The 19,717-nt window shown below is 36.2% G+C and overlaps 2 protein-coding genes across 2 annotated transcripts; both read left to right on the forward strand.

The window, feature by feature from the left end:
• The first annotated feature begins 804 nt into the window (after nucleotides 1-804).
• On the forward strand, nucleotides 805-7,651 carry mfr (misfire). The gene is made up of 12 exons (XM_015978778.2): nucleotides 805-1,096; nucleotides 1,135-1,282; nucleotides 1,328-2,301; nucleotides 2,354-2,665; nucleotides 2,709-3,272; nucleotides 3,324-4,145; nucleotides 4,186-4,236; nucleotides 5,703-6,277; nucleotides 6,320-6,459; nucleotides 6,500-6,648; nucleotides 6,695-7,389; nucleotides 7,433-7,651. Exons 1-12 carry the CDS (start codon nucleotides 938-940, stop codon nucleotides 7,638-7,640), a joined length of 4,797 nt encoding a protein of 1,598 aa, XP_015834264.2. The 5' UTR covers nucleotides 805-937; the 3' UTR covers nucleotides 7,641-7,651.
• Nucleotides 7,652-7,956: 305 nt separating this feature from the next.
• Nucleotides 7,957-19,386, forward strand: LOC103312507 (mucin-2-like). The gene is made up of 4 exons (XM_015978702.2): nucleotides 7,957-8,038; nucleotides 8,090-8,289; nucleotides 8,340-18,425; nucleotides 18,471-19,386. Exons 1-4 carry the CDS (start codon nucleotides 8,021-8,023, stop codon nucleotides 19,351-19,353), a joined length of 11,187 nt encoding a protein of 3,728 aa, XP_015834188.2. The 5' UTR covers nucleotides 7,957-8,020; the 3' UTR covers nucleotides 19,354-19,386.
• The last annotated feature ends 331 nt before the right edge of the window (nucleotides 19,387-19,717 follow it).

Genomic DNA, 19,717 nt, shown 5'->3' on the forward strand with positions numbered 1-19,717 from the left:
AATTAATTCAGAACAAAAAAAATTGTTTGTTTATTAAGACAGTAATAAAATACCAATAATCTGTTTTTATTTTAATTTAATTCGTTTAAAAAAAATTAGAAAATAAAGAAACGGAAAAATTAAATTATAATGAGCTTATTAAAAGCTCAATGTTAGAAGTTTCGACATATTCTACTGTACGCTATTATTTTAACAATATTAAGAAAAATGTTGGTTGTTTTTTCTTGCTCTCTCGACCAGGTGTCGCAAAATATAGTGCGAACACTTTACTCAGCATTCTTGCATTAATGTGTCTACGATTATTTATTCCATAAGAATGTATTCGTAATTTGAGAAGAATTCGACAAAAAAATGGTTATTTTATAAATCCTTGTCCAAAAATAATTTAAGCCAAAATATTTTTAAATTGATGAGTTTCCTCTTTTAAAACCGTGCAAACTTCACGGTCGCTGGTGCAACACCAAGGCAACGAATTTAATAAAGTCATTTAAATATTAATTTCGGAATACATATTTTAAAAAATATTTCACAAGCCGCCTCATCACCATATTCACATGCCATTAACACGGCAACAAATCTTCCAAGTTATTGTTATTTTTTCGACAATTTTTACACTTCAGCAACGATTGCGTCCGCCACAAACAATCAAAAATTAGCAAACAAAACGTGACACTGGGGAATTATTTGCTAATAAGTGGGAATTATCTGACCAAAATAAGGGAGCCCCAAGGCTTGTCTTGCGGCTGCTTAGTGGCCTTAACACAACGCAAAAATTCAATAGTTCGTTTCGTAATTTTGATACAGGGAGAGCCACCTACTGTACGGTAACCCAACTCTTCGAAAGCTCGCTGTAAAGAAACCAAGAGTTCAGCGTTACTCGATCAATTCTGACTGAAAATTTTGAAAGTAAGCGGTTTGTGTCAAAAAAAGTGACAAAATGCACGAAAAGCTTCAAACGTTTCTGGTAAATATTACCATAATTGAAGGACGCCACTACTTCTGGCCCAACATGAATTCAGTGGTTGTTACTAAAATCGACAACCAGAAAAAATGCACTGCAGTCAAATACAACACAGACTCTCCCTATTACAATGAGGTAAGACCACCAAAATGCTGTCCCTAAACCTTTCCCAGTTTTTTGTATTCGAATTTCTCACAACTCTCGACAAGATGCTTGATAAAAGAGTTACCATCAAAGTTATCAAACCTGGAAGTGTGATTCGCAAACGCAAAATCCTCGGTTTTACGTCTTTCGATGTTGGTACCATCTGGTTCCAGAAAGGTACTCACCACCAAACCTTTTCTTTTGTATTGATTTTACCATCAGACCACCAGTTGTACCACAAATGGGCGATTCTCGCAGCCCCGAGCAAAGACTATGCTGGTGGTACCAGAGGGTACCTCAAACTAGACGTCAGTGTTTTGTCTAAAGGTGAAATGCCCAAAATTCCCCCAACTGTGGATACCAACGAAATTGAAGGAAACCTTTTCCTACCAAGCGGAGTTACCACAGAAAGGCAACGAGTGATTTTCATTTTTGACGTTTATAAAGGTGTTGATTTGGTCAAAAAGAACCCAATTCAGGAGTTAAAACGGGCGGAAAACGCACCAAGTACTACCATCGAAATTTGTTTTTCTGGTGTTAGTGTTAAAACTAGTACCAAAAAGGGTTCAATTGCTCCAAATTGGAACGAACGTTTGGTACTACCTGAACTGTTCCCTCCTCTTTGCCAACGGTTTCGAATCCAGTTGTACCATGATGGTACCATACGATCCACTTGCTACCTAAACCTTAAAAGCATCTCAAATGATAAGGAAGAGGGTTTTTTGCCCAATTTTGGGCCCGCTTTTCTTCATTTCTACTCCCCCAATCACTTGGAGGGTTACTTGGGCAAGGTACTTCTAGCACTTCAGACCTCCCTATTGGGCGAAATAGCAGAATACGAAGTCAAACATAGCACAATTTACCCCGAAGCTCCTCTTCTAAAAGAAGAAACGTTCCTCAAATATGAAAATTTCGTCTTGCACGCTACAATTTTTGAGGCCACGATGATTAATAAGAAATTTTTGGATAAAGCGATCTCGTTTCGGATTTCTTGTGGTCCTCTTCAGAGCGAGGCTAGTGGTGATAAAGTCGCTGCGATGGTCACACCACCAATGAAACCAAAAGTAATGAACAAAAACTACTGCTACTTGCCCATAACTGGGAAGAAAGCTTGCATTTTTGTGACTTTGTCGTTGCCTGATGTTAGGAAACGAATGTTTAATTATAATTTTTTGTGCAAAATATTGAAAGATTTGGTTTGAGGACAGAACTACACCATAGTTTATAGTTCTAATTTCTAAATTGTAGAAGTCAAGGTTAGACAAAATCGAGTATATTGTCCAAAACAAAGACTATGACATTGCAAGTGCTCAGACTGAAGCTCTCCTGTTAGAGACAGCCGATTTCATTTCTTTTGCCTCTGGAAAATATCTCGATATAGTATCGAGTTATAGTCTCACTGAGGAGACTTTTCTCGACCAAAGGCGGATCAAAATGTGCCTGAAAGAGATGGAATCGGTGAATGTGGTGGCAAAGTCGGTGTCAGGCGAGCAAAACAAGAAGAAAATCTTCCAGAAGGTTGAAAAAATCTATACCAAAATCGAAAGTTTGGTCGATGATGTAAGTTTCGTCTTCTGCTTGGTCTAGTAATGATTTTTTCAAGTTGGAAGATTGGCCTTTGATTTATTTATGGATGATCTATGGTGCCAAAAGAGTGGCATATTTGTTCCTCCAACCTCGAGACTTTCTTCACTCCACAATTGACGAAGAGAAAGGAACTCATTGTGGGAAATTACGCCCGTTTTATTTCCAAGCAGAAGACTCTCAAGAACTTCCCGAAATCATAACAAGTGTTTGCAAAATGGACGCCATCATCTGGATCGGTTTACCACGACATTTGACCACTTACCAACCTCAAGGTTTTACATTTTCACACGAAACCATCCCCCGTTCGTTGAAAACCCAAGAAATGTACCATTTTGAGGCCCGGGTTCATATCTTCCAAGGGAGGTTTACCCCAGGGTCGGACAAAAGTGGTCTTTCTGACCCTTTTGTTCACGTTATTATCTCGTCCCAGTTTAAGGAAACTCAAGTTTTGCAAAAAACCTTAAACCCGGTTTGGGACCAAACCCTCGTTTTTAGAAATGTAGAATTGTATGGAAATCGTGATTTTATCACTGCTAATCCACCAAGTGTCTTTATCGAAATTTTTGACAAGGATGAGTGTGTAATAATTAGGTTCAAACTTTTTTCATTTTGGACTTAACAAGGGTTTTAGCAACAAATCGAAGTTATTGGCAAATGTGTTCTTAGACCAATTATCAAAACGCTTAAGGGGGAACAAGGATCAGGTCCTCTTAGACTCACTTGGTATCGCGTCCATAATGTGTTTGATGTGAGTGCCGAAATTTTGGCAGCCGCTGAACTCCTTGAAGTTACGGCAAAAACTGCAGAAACACGTCGTGACCAAATCGTCAAAATACCACCAGAAATCAAGCCACACTTGATCAGCCATCGAATCGAAGTGGTTTTTTGGGGAGTCAGGGACTTGAAAAAGGTCCAAATGGCCCAAATCACCAAACCTAAGGTTGTGGTCGAACTTGGCACCAATTTGGTGTCTTCCGACACTCTAGCAAATGCCAAAAAACACCTAAACTTCACAAACCCGATCAAGTCAATTGAAGCAAGTTTTGCAGAAGAGGAGGAATACGCCCCCACTTTGTCTTTAAAAATGTACGATAGTCGAAATTTTGGTATTAGTGTGTTTGCTGGCACGCACATCATGCCAATGCAAATGTTCTTCTACCAACCCCAAACCACCGACGAACGGCATTTAAAGTTGATGACTGTGCGAAGAAATTCGCTTGATTTTAACGAATCCATCGAGTCACTGATACAAAAATTGGATGCTCAGTCCGGAACCAAAATCCATTTTGAGAAAAAACTAACGTCAGAAAGCAAGTGGCGGAAGTTTTTCGACTGTTTGACTTGCAGAAGGCGCAAAAAACCACCACCACCCAAACCACTAGAGTTGGAACAACCGGAGCTTGAAGATAGTAGCGATTTTGACTGGTGGACAAAATTTTACGCCTCCTTGGAGGTATTTTGTGGCTAGTGTTGGACTTTTTAATTGTTTTCAGGAAACTCCTCTTACAGGGAAAATACCACTGAGTCACAAGTACAAGTTGAAAGTAAATATTTCGTTTCGGTTAACATACAGGGTGATTCTTTTAGGACCTACACTAGAAACTTTTTAACAATCAATATAGTTTTAAAATTTTGTATACGATCTAAAGTGACCATTTTAAGTTCAACTTAATTATTTTCAAAATAGCTGAATTTTTGAAACTACGAGAAATTGGAGCCAACTTCGAAATTCTGAATAGTAACCACATATTTGAGTTCACCTTTCCAAGATGAGTAAAATTTGCAAAAGTTGTTTGTACTTATCTGACAGTTTTTGAGATGTTATATCAAATTTTTTGTTAAAATTTTTATTTTTTTTATTTGTCTTAGATATCACAGCCTTTGAACTCTTCGATAAATGATTTTTTTTTCATTCGATAACCGAAGGTTTGAAGAGTCTTCCAAAGTTTTTAAAAATTGTTAACTGTCAAAACTCATGGCTAGTATGATTTTTTCGAAAATAGTTATCAAAGAACTACTATACTCAGTTTTTTCAAATGGAACGACTCTATTTTCTTAACGGCAACCGAAAGAACATTGATATTTATGGTAACTTTTCTCAATACGTCTTATACTTATCTCTTACAGTTTTTGAAAAAAATCACTTTGCTTCATAATTTTTATAGTTAATAAAATAGACTTTGCAAAATGGTCAACAATTGTCAAAGTTCAATATTTTTTTTAGTTTTTAGCTAGTTTATTATTGAATAAGCAGTAAAACTTTTATTATTTAATTATGATTTATTATAACTTAGTGAATTATGTATAGTAACTCAGTCAGCCTGCCATTAAATTTTGAACTTCTTGAATAAAATTGGTGAACAAATTGAACATTTCTTTTAGTTAATAGCACAATTTTATCGTATTTTGAAAAATTTACTTGATTAAAAGTGTAAATAATAAGCTAAAATTCAGTTTTTTGCGATTCTTTAATAATTATTATAATTATTATAATAATAACTATAATTAATAAAAATGTGCATAAAAATTGATGTTTATTTGATTGCCATTGAAAAAACATAATGATTTTATTTCAAAAATTTGTTTTATAAACATTTTTTAATCATCATTTTCAAAAAATCATAGTAGCCTTACAATTTGACAGTTAACATTTCTGGAAATTTGAGAAGACCCTTCAAACTTTCGCTATTAAATGCAAAAAAACAATTTACTGGTTGCAAAAGGCTCACGATCAGTGATATTTTAAATGAACCCCTGCAAATAAAAATTTGTTTAAAATAAATTGACTTACGTTAAAAACTAGGACAAATTAGTACTAACAACTACAGTACATTTTACACAGTTTCCAAAGGCGAATTCAAAGATGCACTATAAATAACTAGTTACTATTTAAAATTTCTCAAAGTTCCGAAAATTCAACCATTTTGAAAATAATTTAGTTAAAAAAAAGTTAAAAAGCTTCTAATGAAGGCCCTAAAAAATTAGCCTGTATTAAAAAAAATTTCTTGAGGTCTACTCTCACGAGCTTGAGCAACAGCCGGAATTTGAGGGTTTTTGTGACACTTTACGCTCCTTTGAAATGTACAAAGGGAAGAGAACTGGGGACGAAGCCGTCGATGAAGCCAACACGACTGGGGTTTTTAAGGGCGCTTTGAGAATCTATCAGTGGCCTTTAAACGGCGACGATTTTGTCACACCGACTGGTTTACCTCTACAAGGTGGAATTTTCCAAGACTTTCCCACAAATACCCCAATAAATTTCGTTTTGAGGGTTTATTGCGTCCGAGGGTTGAATTTAAGACCAAAGGACATCTCTGGCAAGTCTGACCCTTACCTCCACCTAACTCTCAACCAAAGTGTGATCAACGACAAGCAAAACTGCATTAAACGACAAATTAACCCGATTTTTGGCCGTTGTTTTGAGTTTAATGGGATTTTTCCACAAGACCACACTTTGGTAATTGCAGTTAAGGACTGGGACGCTGTTAGTGCCGACGATCTGATCGGGCAAACGAAAATCGACTTGGAAAATCGTTTCTATAGCAAACACCGTGGTCATTGTGGCTTAGCTGCAGACTACTTGACGTAAAAACCCAATTTTGGACTTCACTTAGCTTAAAGTTGTAGTGTAGGTTATTGTCAATGGAGAGACCAGCAAAAACCAAGCACAATTCTGGCAAATCTGTGCAAGAAATACAATATCCCCGACTTGGAGTACAAGGAGAAGTCGATAATTGTAGGACCACAGGAATTTTTCTTGGATAATCGTGAGTTGGGTAAAGTTTTTTGGCAAAATTTTTGTCGTAGCTTCAGAGAATGTGGATTTGAGACACCAAGCCTTGGCATTGTTGGCTTTGAAGCGCTGGGCTGAAGTACCATTGGTTGGGTGCGTCCTAGTACCGGAACATGTTGAGACTAGGTCGTTGTTTCACCCCCAAAGGCCTGGAGTTGAACAGGTTTTTGCCCAAATGTTCACCATCAAAAGTTAGGGTGTTTTATTAGGGAAAATTACAATTGTGGCTTGATATTTTACCAGTAACCGATTTTCCAACTCCTCGGCAAGTTACCATAACTCCAAGAAAACCGGTTTCGTACGAATTGAGGGTCATTGTGTGGAACGCCGAAGGGATTATTTTAGAAGAGAAAGATATCTTAACAGGGGAGAAGAAAGCCGATGTTTATGTTAAAGGGTGGCTTACTGGTCCAAACACAGCCCAGTACACAGATGTCCACTATAGAATCTTATCAGGGGAAGCTATGTTCAATTGGAGGTTCATTTTCCCATTTCAGTATCTTTCAACTGAGAACAAAATCGTTCAAAAACATAAAACTGTGTTTGAAGAAATTGAAGAGAAAATCCCCTGTAAACTAACGATCCAGGCGTGGGAAAACGACGCTTTCTCCCCTGATGATTTCCTAGGTGTTGTCACTTTGGAACTATCAAGGCTTCATCGAGGCGCAAGTCTATTCCGAAATTGCTCACCAGCTCTAACCAAACCTAACGCTCCAGTCCTAAACCTGTTCAAAATTCGCAGAACTAGGGGTTGGTGGCCGTTGAAAAACGTCGATACTCGCACCCGGAAGGAAGTATTTGCAGGTGGTGTTGAGCTAGAGTTTGAATTGTTGACAAAGGAGGAAGCTGAAAGGAATCCAGCTGGACTTGGAAGGCGTGAACCACAAGGACTACCAAAACCAAAGTATGGAACCTTTCGGTAATGTGTGGTTAATTTTTGGTTTAAGTCGACCTGATACTTCGTTTTCCTGGTTTTGGAACCCATGGAGGGCGATTAAGTATACGCTTAAATTTTACAAGAAGAAAATTATCAAGTTTATTATTATTGTGATTGTGGTTGCTGTTACTGTGTACCTGTTGTATCGCTTTGGCGAGTTTGGGTGGGAAAAGCTAATGGTGCAGTTAAAAAAGTATTTAAAAATAGAAAGTGATTAATAAACGAGTTATCGGAACAAAAATTTGTGTTTTATTATCCATAAAAATTCTCTTCGATATTATTCCAAGTGTTTTAGACAAATTTTTAAAAACTCGCAAAAAGAGTGTTTTTTTTAAACAAAATCATCGAACATTTTCAGTTAGTAACTAGGATTACTTTTTTGAACTTGTTCCTATTCTTGATAGCTTTTCGTCGTTATGTATATTATTTATCAACTTTTATGACTCGATTGTTTTCTTGTTTTTATGGCATTAATTACCGTTCCAGAATTTATTATTTTGCATAAAATTCTTATTGATTTTTCGGTTGACTAAAGTTTTATATCGCGTTTTTAATCGACTTTTCTAATCACACCGTTCCGATCAACCAATGAGTTCCAATGAGATCCCCGGTGTTGGTACGTACCCTAATCAGGAGTTTTGAGTAGAAATTTTTACCGTTTTTTAAGCTATTAGCAATTCTATGTTCCATCTGTGTTGGAGAGCTAACAGATCGGGAATTGTCAGTTTTGTGTCCGAAAGGAATTAAATGTGTGACTAGTAAAACGTTTATTTTTTGCGAGAATAATAATATTTTTCTCGCTTATGGCAAAAAAATTTTTGCCTGTGAAGGAAATTTTGTTTGTGATGAGCAAGATCCATACAATGGGTACGTGTGCTACTGTAGGTCTTTGCATAATTGGCGTGACTGTATTTTAGTTGTGTGCATCAAAAGTTTTACAAAGATTTAACTCAAGATAAGACGAAGATTGTTATTGATATTAATATTGTTGATAAGGATAAAAAGAAAGGCGAGAATTGTTCATCTGATGCTGATTTTCCGATAGATGCAAGCCCAACTGAGTTACCCCCACCGTTAGATTCCAACTTGGTGGAAAAACCTACTAATAATTCCAACTCGTCTCAAGAATCTGTCACTGATTCTAATTTAGTACACAAATCTACCACTCTAAAGAATGATGAAGATGGTAAAGAAACAACTCCAGTTTTGTCATTCGATACCATATTTCGCCCTAAACCTTTTAACTCATCATCTACAGATGTTCCATTTAGTGACAAAAACACAAAGGAAAATCCTGATTTTCCACTAGAAGCCAGTACTTTACCTAGCCACATAGATGAAAAAAAAGCATCTACTGTTGCATATTCACCAAAGGAGGCTCTTCAGTCTGTCAAATTACCAGCAATTAATAAACCAACTACGAGTGAAGATCACACTGTTTCAACTTCTAAAGTTAGTACTCCACCTACTGATGCTAGCGATGAAAAATCTACTCAAGGTGATGTAACAAATGAACCGTCAGATACGAGTTCGTCAGAGGAATCTTCTGCTGATTTCAATTCAGAAGAGGATGATGACGATGACGATGGTACTCTAGATAATGTATCATCCGATACTACATTCCGACCTGAATCCTATCGTAGACAACCAAATGGTATTTTTAGACCACAATCTCAAGCTGTGCAACCAACAGATACAGAAAACCAAGAAATCCCATCAGATGACCGTAATCCATTTAGTAACAAAGGAGAAAAAACACCTGATTTTCCACTAGAAGCCAGTACTTTATCCAGCCACATAGATAAAGAAAAAGCATCTACTGTAGCATATTCACCAAAGGAAGCTCTTCAGTCTGTCAAATTACCAGCAATTAATAAACCAACTACGAGTGAAGATCACACTGTTTCAACTTCTAAAGTTAGTACTCCACCTACAGATGCTAGTGATAAAAAAATTACTCAAGGTGATGTTACAAATGAATCATTAGATACAAGTTCGTCGGAGGAATCTTCTGCTGATTCCAATTCAGAAGAGGATGATGACGATGGTACTTTAGATAATGTTTCATCTGATACTAAACTTCCACCTGAATCCCATCCTAGACAACCAAATGGTATTTTTAGACCACAATCTGAAGCTGTGCAACCAACAGATATAGAAAACCAAGAAATCTCATCAGATGACCGTAATCCATTTAGTAATAAAGGAGGAAAAAAACCTGATTTTCTACTAGAAGCTAGTACTTTAGCTAGCAACACAGATGACCAAGAAGCATCTACAGAAGCACATTCATTGGAAGAAGTTCCTGAGGATGCCGTATCACCAGTTACTAATAAACCACTTACGTATCAACATCACATTGTTGTATCTTCTAAAGTTAGTACTACAGTTACCGATGCCAGCGATGAAAAATCTAGTACAGGTGATGCAACAAATGAATCATTAGAGTCGTCAGAAGAATCCACAACTGATCTTAATTCAAAAGAGAAAGATGATAATATGCTTCGACCCGAATCTAAACCAAAACAAAATGGTATTTTTAGACCACATCCTAAACCAGAAAAAGTGCAACCATCAGAAAACCATAATCCATTTAGTAACAAACCGGGGAAAAAAACATATTCTCCACTAGAAACCAGTACTTTGTCTAACAACACAGATAAAGATAATGCTTCCCTAGTACCACAGTTACCAGAAAACGATCTCCAGTTTGTTACATTTAGTACAGTACCATCTGTGGACCACGATCGTACTGGTTTACTATCTACTCTACCCACTGCTGAAGAAACCACTTCTGATATTACAACACCACTTCAAATCAAAGAAAACCATGGTACTATTGAACGACCACAAAACCCATCCAATTCTATTTTTCGGCCAAAGCCGCCTGAAAGTACTACTCCTTGTCAAAATAATATATTTCGGCCTAAACCACACAAACCACAAAACGATAGTCATACAAATTCTGACAAGCTTTCGCCAAAATCAGAAAATGATATAGATTTTTCCGTCGAAGCCAGTACTTTACCAAATGAAAAAACGACAGTACCTCTACCACCGGAGGAAGATAAATTTGTGAGAGCTAGTACAATACCAAGTGATAAAGCAAGTAACAATGAACCAAGTTTGATTGAAGACGATACATCTGTGTTTCTTGAAAGTAGTACTCTACCAACGAATCCAGAAGATAAAAACCAGCAATCTTCAGATGTTCTTTTCTCACCTCAGGTTAGTACTCCACCAAATTCTGACAGTAAAATCACTACACCTCAGACGAGTAATTTGGAAGATAGTACTTTGTCTAGCGACAAATCAGAAGTAGAAGTATTAACAGAACCACCCACGAATAAGGAGGTTCCAGCTGGTGAATCTAAAATCTCGAAACCAAGTTCCATATTTAGGCCTAAAATTTTTTCACCGAAAAATTTTACTAAACCTGATACGAAACAGGAACATCCAGATGTTTATTTTTCTTCTGTGTTTACAACTCCACCAAATGAACCCACCACTTTGCTAACTGATAAAGGAGAAGAAGAAATACCTACTGAAATTCCACCACCAGAATTTTTCAAAGATACTAGCACAATACCTAGTTTGAATGAAGAAACTACATCTTTAAATTTTGAAATTAGCACTAGGAATCCAGTCAGTACTGATGATCAAAGTTCTATATTTCGGCCAAAAATTCAAGTACCGAAGAATTTTACTGAACCTGATAAGTATCATGATAATCCAGATATTGATATCCCTTCTGTGTTTACCACTCCACCAAATCAAAAAAATTCTGAAAATGAACCCACTACACTTCAATCAGCAGATGATTCTGATTTTTATGTGGAAGCTAGTACTTTGCCTAATGACAGACAAGAAGAAGGATATTTTATAGAATTTTCACCACCACAAGAAGACAACACATTTTACGAAGATAGTACAAGACCGAGTAATAAAGATAGTGATAAAGCACCAGGTTTGGATGAAAAAACTACGTCTTTGAGCGTTGAAATTAGTACTGTATCTACGAATTTAATTAATAATGAAGAAAATCAAGAAGAGAGTCTTGTTAGTACACCTAAAATACGACCACCAAGTTCGATATTTAGGCCAAAAGTTTATGCACCTAAAAATTCTACAAATTTTGATAACAAAAATCAAAATCCAGAGGTTTATTTTTCATCTGTTTTCACGACTCCACCAAATCAAGATTCTGAAAGTGAACCCACTACACTTCAAACGGCAGATGATTCTGATGTTTTTGTGGAAACCTCTACTTTGCCTAATGATAAACAAGAAGAAGAATATTTTACAGAACTTCCACCACCACAAGAACACACCACTATTTTCAAAGATACTACAAAACCGAGTGACAAAGATACAGATTGGCGTGAAGAAACTACGTCTTTGAATCTTGAAAACTCAACGCCAAGCTCAGAATCTCGACCTGTTTCTATATTTAGACCGAAAATACATACACCAAAAAATGTTGCTGAACCTGATAAGGATCAAAAAATTCCAGATGAGTTTTTCTCACCTCAGTATAGTACTCCACCAAGTGAAGTAAATCTAGAAAAAGGAAACATCACACCAGATTTTTCTGCAGAAGCTAGTACGCCATTTAGTGACACATCTGAAGAAAGAACAGATTCCCAATTTGTTGAAGCTAGTACCTTACCCAATAATATGGATGAAACCGAAAATCAAAACACTGTATTACCTACAACTTTACCAGATGAAGAAAGTACTTTCAATGATCTTCAAAGTCAAGAAGATTCTCCCATTTATCGACCATCGCAAGAAAATAAACCACAAATTAGTCCACCCAAACCTGTTTCTCCAGATAACCCTGATATCATATTTAGACCTAAAATCCCAATATTACAAAATCGAACTGACGATAAGTTGAATCAAAGTACACCAGGAGTTAGTACACCACCAGCAAAAAATATTGAAAACGAACCAAGTACACCAGAGAAAGATTTTGATTTTTTGGTTGAAACTAGTACTCTTCCTTATGATTTATTGAAAAATAACACAACTTTGAAACCGTTTTACGAAGATATTCAATTTAACGAATTTAGTACCGTGCCAAATAATATAGACGATAAAGAGCATTTGGACAAGGATGTTACTTTAGTACCTCCTAACAGTACTCCATCGAATAATGAAAATAATGAAGACAGTACAGAAAGTGATAATGTAACGCTTTCGCCATCTACCCCACAACCTGTTTCTCAACCTAACTCAATATACCGGCCTAAACCTAAACCCAAGCCTAAACTTCTACCTGGAGTTAATACTGTACCCAGCGTAACAACTGAGAAAATTGCTCAACTCCCGGAAGAAGATTCTCAATTTGTCGAATACAGTACTGTCCCCAATCTGGATAAAGTAAGTACTTTTGTGCCACCTGAAAAAAGTACTCCACCCACATATACAGACAACGATAACTTACTTGAACCTAGTGCACCTCCAGAAATGAATCCAACTGAAATAGTACTTAGCGATGATAGTGTAACTGATAGTTTAACAGCCTTGCCACCCAAAACTGAAAGTTTCACAACACAACCTAGTTCTAAACCTGAAGTGATATATCGGCCTAAACCTAAACCAAATCTAAGTAACAGTACTATCTTCCGACCTCCGCTGTATTTACCACAAGAGGAACCAGATCCCGAAAAGTTAAAAGAGGAAGAAAGAAACATTCTATTTTCACCTGAAGTTAGTACTTTAGCTAACATCCCATGTGATAATGAAGCAACGACAGTACTTCAACTACCAGAGAAAGGTGTCCAATTTTCTGAGTATAGTACCATTCAAAGTGAAACAGAACTAAGTTCAGGTCAACACGAAACAAGTACTCCACCCTCATCTAGAGATACTGAAGAAGAACTGACTAGTACTGATGTAGTTTTAACGTCGCCACCTATTGAAAATTCTACACCACAACTTGAAGTAATATATCGACCTAAACCTAAACCTCAGCCTAAGCCAACTAAACCAACTGAAACATCAACTGTGCTTCAACCATCTGAAGAGGATCTTCAATTTTACGAATATAGTACTATTCCTAATGTGGACAGTAAAGTTCCAAATCCACAAAAACCAGTAAAACCTAAACCAAAACCTAGTAAAAACATTATTTTCCGACCGGCACTTTCCATACCAACAAAAGAAAAGGAAAATGAAAAGTTAGATCAGGAAGAACAAGGCATTCTATTTCCACCTGAGGTTAGTACTCTACCTAATATTCCACGTGACAATGAAGCAACGACAGTTCTTCAACTGCTAGAAACAGATTTCCAGTTTTCTGAATTCAGTACCATACCTAACAATATTCAAAGTGAAACAGATCTAAGTTCAAGTCAAGACGAAATAAGTACTCCACCTACAACTAGAGACACTGAAGAAGAACTAACTAGCTCTGATGTAGCTTCAACGTCTCCACCAATCGAAAATTCTACACCATATCCTGAAGTAGTATATCGGCCTAAACCTAAACCTCAGCCTAAGCCAACTAAACCAACTGAAACATCAACTGTGCTTCAACCATCTGAAGAGGATCTTCAATTTTACGAATATAGTACTATTCCTAATGTGGACAGTAAAGTTCCAAATCCACAAAAACCAGTAAAACCTAAACCAAAACCTAGTGAAAACATTATTTTCCGACCGGCACTTTCCATACCAACAAAAGAAAAAGAAAACGAAAAGTTAGATCAGGAAGAACAAGGCATTCTATTTCCACCTGAAGTTAGTACTCTACCTAATATTCCACGTGACAATGAAGCAACGACAGTACTTCAACTGCTAGAAACAGATTTCCAGATTTCTGAATTCAGTACCATACCTAACAATATTCAAAGTGAAACAGATCTAAGTTCAAGTCAAGACGAAATAAGTACTCTACCTACATCTAGAGACACTGAAGAAGAACTAACTAGCTCTGATGTAGTTTCAACGTCTCCACCAATTGAAAATTCTACACCACAACCTGAAGTAATATATCGGCCTAAACCTAAACCTCAACCTGAGCCAACTAAACCAACAGAAACATCAACTATGCTTCAATCATCTGAAGAGGATTTTCAATTTTACGAATATAGTACTATTCCAAATGTGGACAGTAAAGTTTCAAATCCACAGAAACCAGTAAAACCTAAACCAAAACCTAGTGAAAACATTATTTTCCGACCGGCACTTTCCATACCAACAAAAGAAAAAGAAAACGAAAAGTTAGATCAGGAAGAACAAGGCATTCTATTTCCACCTGAAGTTAGTACTCTACCTAATATTCCACGTGACAATGAAGCAACGACAGTACTTCAACTGCTAGAAACAGATTTCCAGATTTCTGAATTCAGTACCATACCTAACAATATTCAAAGTGAAACAGATCTAAGTTCAAGTCAAGACGAAATAAGTACTCTACCTACATCTAGAGACACTGAAGAAGAACTAACTAGCTCTGATGTAGTTTCAACGTCTCCACCAATTGAAAATTCTACACCACAACCTGAAGTAATATATCGGCCTAAACCTAAACCTCAACCTGAGCCAACTAAACCAACAGAAACATCAACTATGCTTCAATCATCTGAAGAGGATTTTCAATTTTACGAATATAGTACTATTCCAAATGTGGACAGTAAAGTTTCAAATCCACAGAAACCAGTAAAACCTAAACCAAAACCTAGTGAAAACATTATTTTCCGACCGGCAATTTCTGTACCACCAAAAGAAAAGAAAAACGAAAAGTTAGATCAGGAAGAACAAGGCATTCTATTTTCACCTGAAGTTAGTACTCTACCTAATATCCCACGTGACAATGAAGCAACGACAGTACTTCAACTGCTAGAAACAGATTTCCAGTTTTCTGAATTTAGTACCATACCTAACAATATTCAAAGTGAAACAGATCTAAGTTCCAGTCAACACGAAACAAGTACTCCACCCACATCTAGAGACACTGAAGAAGAACTAACTAGCTCTGATGTACTTTCAACATCTCCACCAATTGAAAATATTACATCACAACCTGAAATAATATATCGGCCTAAACCTAAACCTCAGCCTAAGCCAACTAAACCAACTGAAACATCAACTGTGCTTCAACCATCTGAAGAGGATTTTCAATTTTACGAATATAGTACTATTCCAAATGTGGACAGTAAAGTTCCAAATCCACAAAAACCAGTAAAACCTAATCCAAAACCCAGTGAAAACATTATTTTCCGACCGGCACTCCTCGTACCACCAAAAGAAAAAGAAATCGAAAAGTTAGATCAAGAAGAACAAGGCATTATGTTTCCACCTGAAGTCAGTACTTTACCTCCATGTGATAATAAATCATCTACAGTACCTCAACGTTCAGAAGATGACTTTCAAGATTTCGAGTTTAGTACCATACCAAATTTTGGCACTACAGACCAAGAGGAAACATTTGCAACAACTGAAAGAACTACTCCACCTACTTTTACAGAAGATAAAACTACAGAAAAAATATCGTTTTCCACATTGCAACCTGATGCAACGCTTAGACCTAAACCTAAACCAAATGGAACTACTATCTTTCGGCCTAAACTCCGTATACCTCCGAAAGAAAAGGGATCTGATTCTACCATTATAACAAGCGATACATTTGAAATACCAGATTTACCAGAAAAAGATCATCAATTTTCTGAATCTAGTACCATGCCAAATGCTATAGATAATGATAACACTAGTCTAGAACAAGAAGTTGACAAAGGCCCAGAAAAACCAACTGGTGACAATGATATTCCAAGTTCACCTAATGAAACCATATTTCGGCCGAAACTTCATAAACAAATAAATTCTACGAAAGCCGAACAAACAGATACTCTATTTCCACCTGAAGTTAGTACTCTTTCCAGCAGGACAGAGGGTAGTACTCTACCTATTGACAGTGACATACAAACAACTCTACGGCCATTCGAAATTAATACAGTGCTTAATGATAAAAATGAGCAAATTACAGAAATTTTTCCTTCTCAATATACTACAGTACCTACATTTGATACAATAACTGACATGGTACAAGAAGTTAGTACTTTACCTAGTAAGACTACAATGTTGAATGACCATAAAGAAAGTAACAAATCCCTTCAAGAGCCTCCAGTGAAGAAAAAAGATGATAATTTCATGGATTCGCAAGTAACTACTCTAAACAGTAAAAAAGACTATAAAAAAACACCACCAAAAGAAGATGAAGTCTTTTTCGCTCACCCAAGTACTCTGAAACCAAACAAAAAAGACAGTTACGCACACCCAACTACTCTAAAACCAAAAAAAGAAGAGTCTGTCACTAATCTAAGTACTCCTCCAAGTGGCAATAAAACTAAAGAAACTATAAAAATTTCTAATACACAAAAATCACAGAATCATACAAAACTATCACACAGCAAAACCAAAAAACCTCCTCTTCGCCACAATACGTCAAGTGAAGAAAGTGACGAAAGTGACGAAAGTGGTGAAACATCAATTAATATCGAAAACTCACAATCACTACAAGCCAATATTAACATTGGGAGTGGTGATAATTTAACTGCTGATAAGGAGAGAAATAACCGTCCAAATCCTTTTGAACCAAAACCAAGTCAAGACAATAAAAAATCATACGGCACTTCTGTTAAAATTGAAAACTCTCAAAATTTAAATCTTAATATTAACACTGGTAAGGAAACACTTAACACGAAGAACAGTAACCTCTCTAATGCTACTGGTAGTGCTACTGATAAAGGTCGAGGTGGTGAAAGTAATAAAGAATCTTCTAACACTTCTGTAAATGTAGAAAACGCCCAAAAATTAAATGTAAATGTCAATAGTGATGGACAGACAATTTCCCATTCGAATAACAACTCAAAACCAACAGCACAGAACAATTCACTTTCAAACGCTATCGGCAGTGGTCCTAATAAAAACGTCTCAAGTGGAAAATTTGACCACACATCTGTGAATATTGAAAACACGCAATCACTAAATGTAAATATTAATACCGGTGATCGACAAAACACAAAAAATAATCTTCCAAATGCTTCTGGTGGTGATGATATGAAAGCTGTACTAAAAACTACTCTTCTTTCATCTATTGACTCAAGTAATGTGAAGAAGAAAACGCCTGTAAAACTTGCCCCTTTTTCTGGTACAAAAAACAAAAATCGTCTTCCGGCTGGTAAACCAAATGAAGTAAACAATGATCCTACAGAACTATCAATAAAAGAAGTCAGAGGTGACTACACCAAGACCATTAGTAGCTATGAGAAGAATAAAAGTAGTCCAAAACGTCCTCAGCTTTTATCAGTTAAAACACATATCAAGAAACCTACAAAATCATCAATAGAGAATAATACAGTGAGACCAAACCGTTTTACTCTTCCATCTAACGATCCAACTGAAGTTTACAACGATTATCCCACAGAACTAGCAAGAAATATATATCCAAATGCTGTTGGTAGTTATGATGAAAGTAATCTGTTAAATAAACTAACTGTATCAAGTGAAGATGACGAAAGCGATGTCACTGATGACAATGATAAGAATAAAGGTGGACCAAGCAAACTAAATTACGATAATCCTGAAAAATTACCAGTTGATAAAGTTAATAGTCTTGACAAGAATAGAGGTAGAACAAAACGTCCTAAAATTTCATCTGATTCTCTAAGTCAAGGAGATAATCCTACAAAACCAGCATCAACTGAAATGAAGGATCACGTTCAAAAGTCCATTGCGAGTTATGGCAAGAATAAAAATACACCAAAAGAAAGTAAAACAAAGCAAAAATATTCTCAAACTTCTGACATAATAAAAAACGAAAGTATCGACAATTTAAAGGAACCACAAACAAACAGTGGAATTAATGAGAGTGAAGAAAATGTAGCTAATCACATTTATTTGCGTGAAAAAGCAAAACTACCTCCAACTGACGTCGAAGATGCAAAAACCACAAAACTGGATTCAGAAACTGTGAGCCAGGAATCAGAAAACTTAAGGTTGGTATTTTGGTTACATTAAGTGATAATAATTTTTTTTATCAGTTTGTCCACGGAGGAAGAACGTGAGATAGTTTTTGTCGAGTTCCACAAGAGAAAAGATCAAGAATCTCTAGTATACAGTGTTAAAGTCGATCTGCAAAAACACAGTCTTTCTGACTATATCCCAAGAACGCGCTTTGAAGAAATCAAAATTACAACAGGGTTTGTTTATCAGTTGCTCAACAAACACATCGGACCTATTCACCGCATGAGACCATACAAACTCACTTTCCGTAACCAGATATACGAGTTGGGTGAAAATCTTCTAGCTGGTACTTCAAATATGGAAGAGTTCCAAGTATCAGTTGGTACTTTAACTGAAATTGAGGATGGTGTTTTCAGAGGCGAAAAACTGAAATATCTCAACCTGAGAGACAACAAAATTTCTGAAATCGCGTCACATGCCTTTGACGATATGACACAGCTTACGAAAATTTCTCTCATCAATAACCAATTGGCGGAATACAACCCGAATTGGTTCCACAACTGTCCGAAGCTTCAGACAATACTTTTGAGTTACAACAAGATCAGAACTTTGCCGCCTTTTGCTTTCAAAAACTTAAATCTCAACCTGCATTTCCGAATATTTTTGGATTACAATGAGATTACCACTATTAGTGACTCAACATTCCTCAAAAGTCCTGCAAACAGCTTAAACCCTCAATATTTTGACAACTTGCGTAAAAAAGGGTTTAGGATTCACTTGAAAGGCAACCGATTGAAATGTGTGACTGAAGACGTGTCGAAAACTTTCGTCGCCAAAGTCAATACTATGAAGAGAAATCCCTTCACGTGCGAATGCCAGAGGAAAATTCTTAAATGGAAGAAAACACACCCCAGAATTCAAATTTATTTAGACTACAACAGTGCTTGTCTCAATACTTGAAGCTTTCTGTTTGTTTAGAAATAAATAAATGTATAATAAAATTTTTATACAATGTTGTGGTCAATTTTTTTCTTAAAAAATACCAGCTCTGAAGTATTTTGCCATTCGCACTGGAGAAAATTTTGCATACATACGTAATATCTGCAATATTTTCACCATATGTATACTTTAATCAATTATTTAGTAACTATTAACGATAAAATGGTTATAAACTACCAATATTTTGAAATACCTAAGAAGAAACCAGTGTTATTCAATAATAAAATCAATATAAATGAAATCCCATCTTGTCGTAAATGTTGTAAATTTGTATGTAAATATCGACTATTAGTTTTTTTTATTTGTGAATAAAACATTCTCAATA

Source organism: Tribolium castaneum, chromosome 1 (assembly GCF_031307605.1).
Source record: "Tribolium castaneum strain GA2 chromosome 1, icTriCast1.1, whole genome shotgun sequence".
In the NCBI taxonomy this organism is placed as follows: Eukaryota; Metazoa; Arthropoda; class Insecta; order Coleoptera; family Tenebrionidae; genus Tribolium; species Tribolium castaneum.

Bases quoted from the DNA above. Each gene is read 5' to 3' on its own strand.
- LOC103312507 (XM_015978702.2), top strand. The intron at 8,290-8,339 runs GTACGTGTGCTA...ACTGTATTTTAG, and splicing joins GAGCAAGATCCATACAATGG to TTGTGTGCATCAAAAGTTTT. The intron at 18,426-18,470 runs GTTGGTATTTTG...TTTTTTTATCAG, and splicing joins CAGGAATCAGAAAACTTAAG to TTTGTCCACGGAGGAAGAAC.
- mfr (XM_015978778.2), top strand. From the start codon at position 938: ATGCACGAAAAGCTTCAAACGTTTCTGGTAAATATTACCATAATTGAA. The intron at 3,273-3,323 runs GTAATAATTAGG...CAAGGGTTTTAG, and splicing joins TTTTTGACAAGGATGAGTGT to CAACAAATCGAAGTTATTGG. The intron at 4,146-4,185 runs GTATTTTGTGGC...AATTGTTTTCAG, and splicing joins AATTTTACGCCTCCTTGGAG to GAAACTCCTCTTACAGGGAA.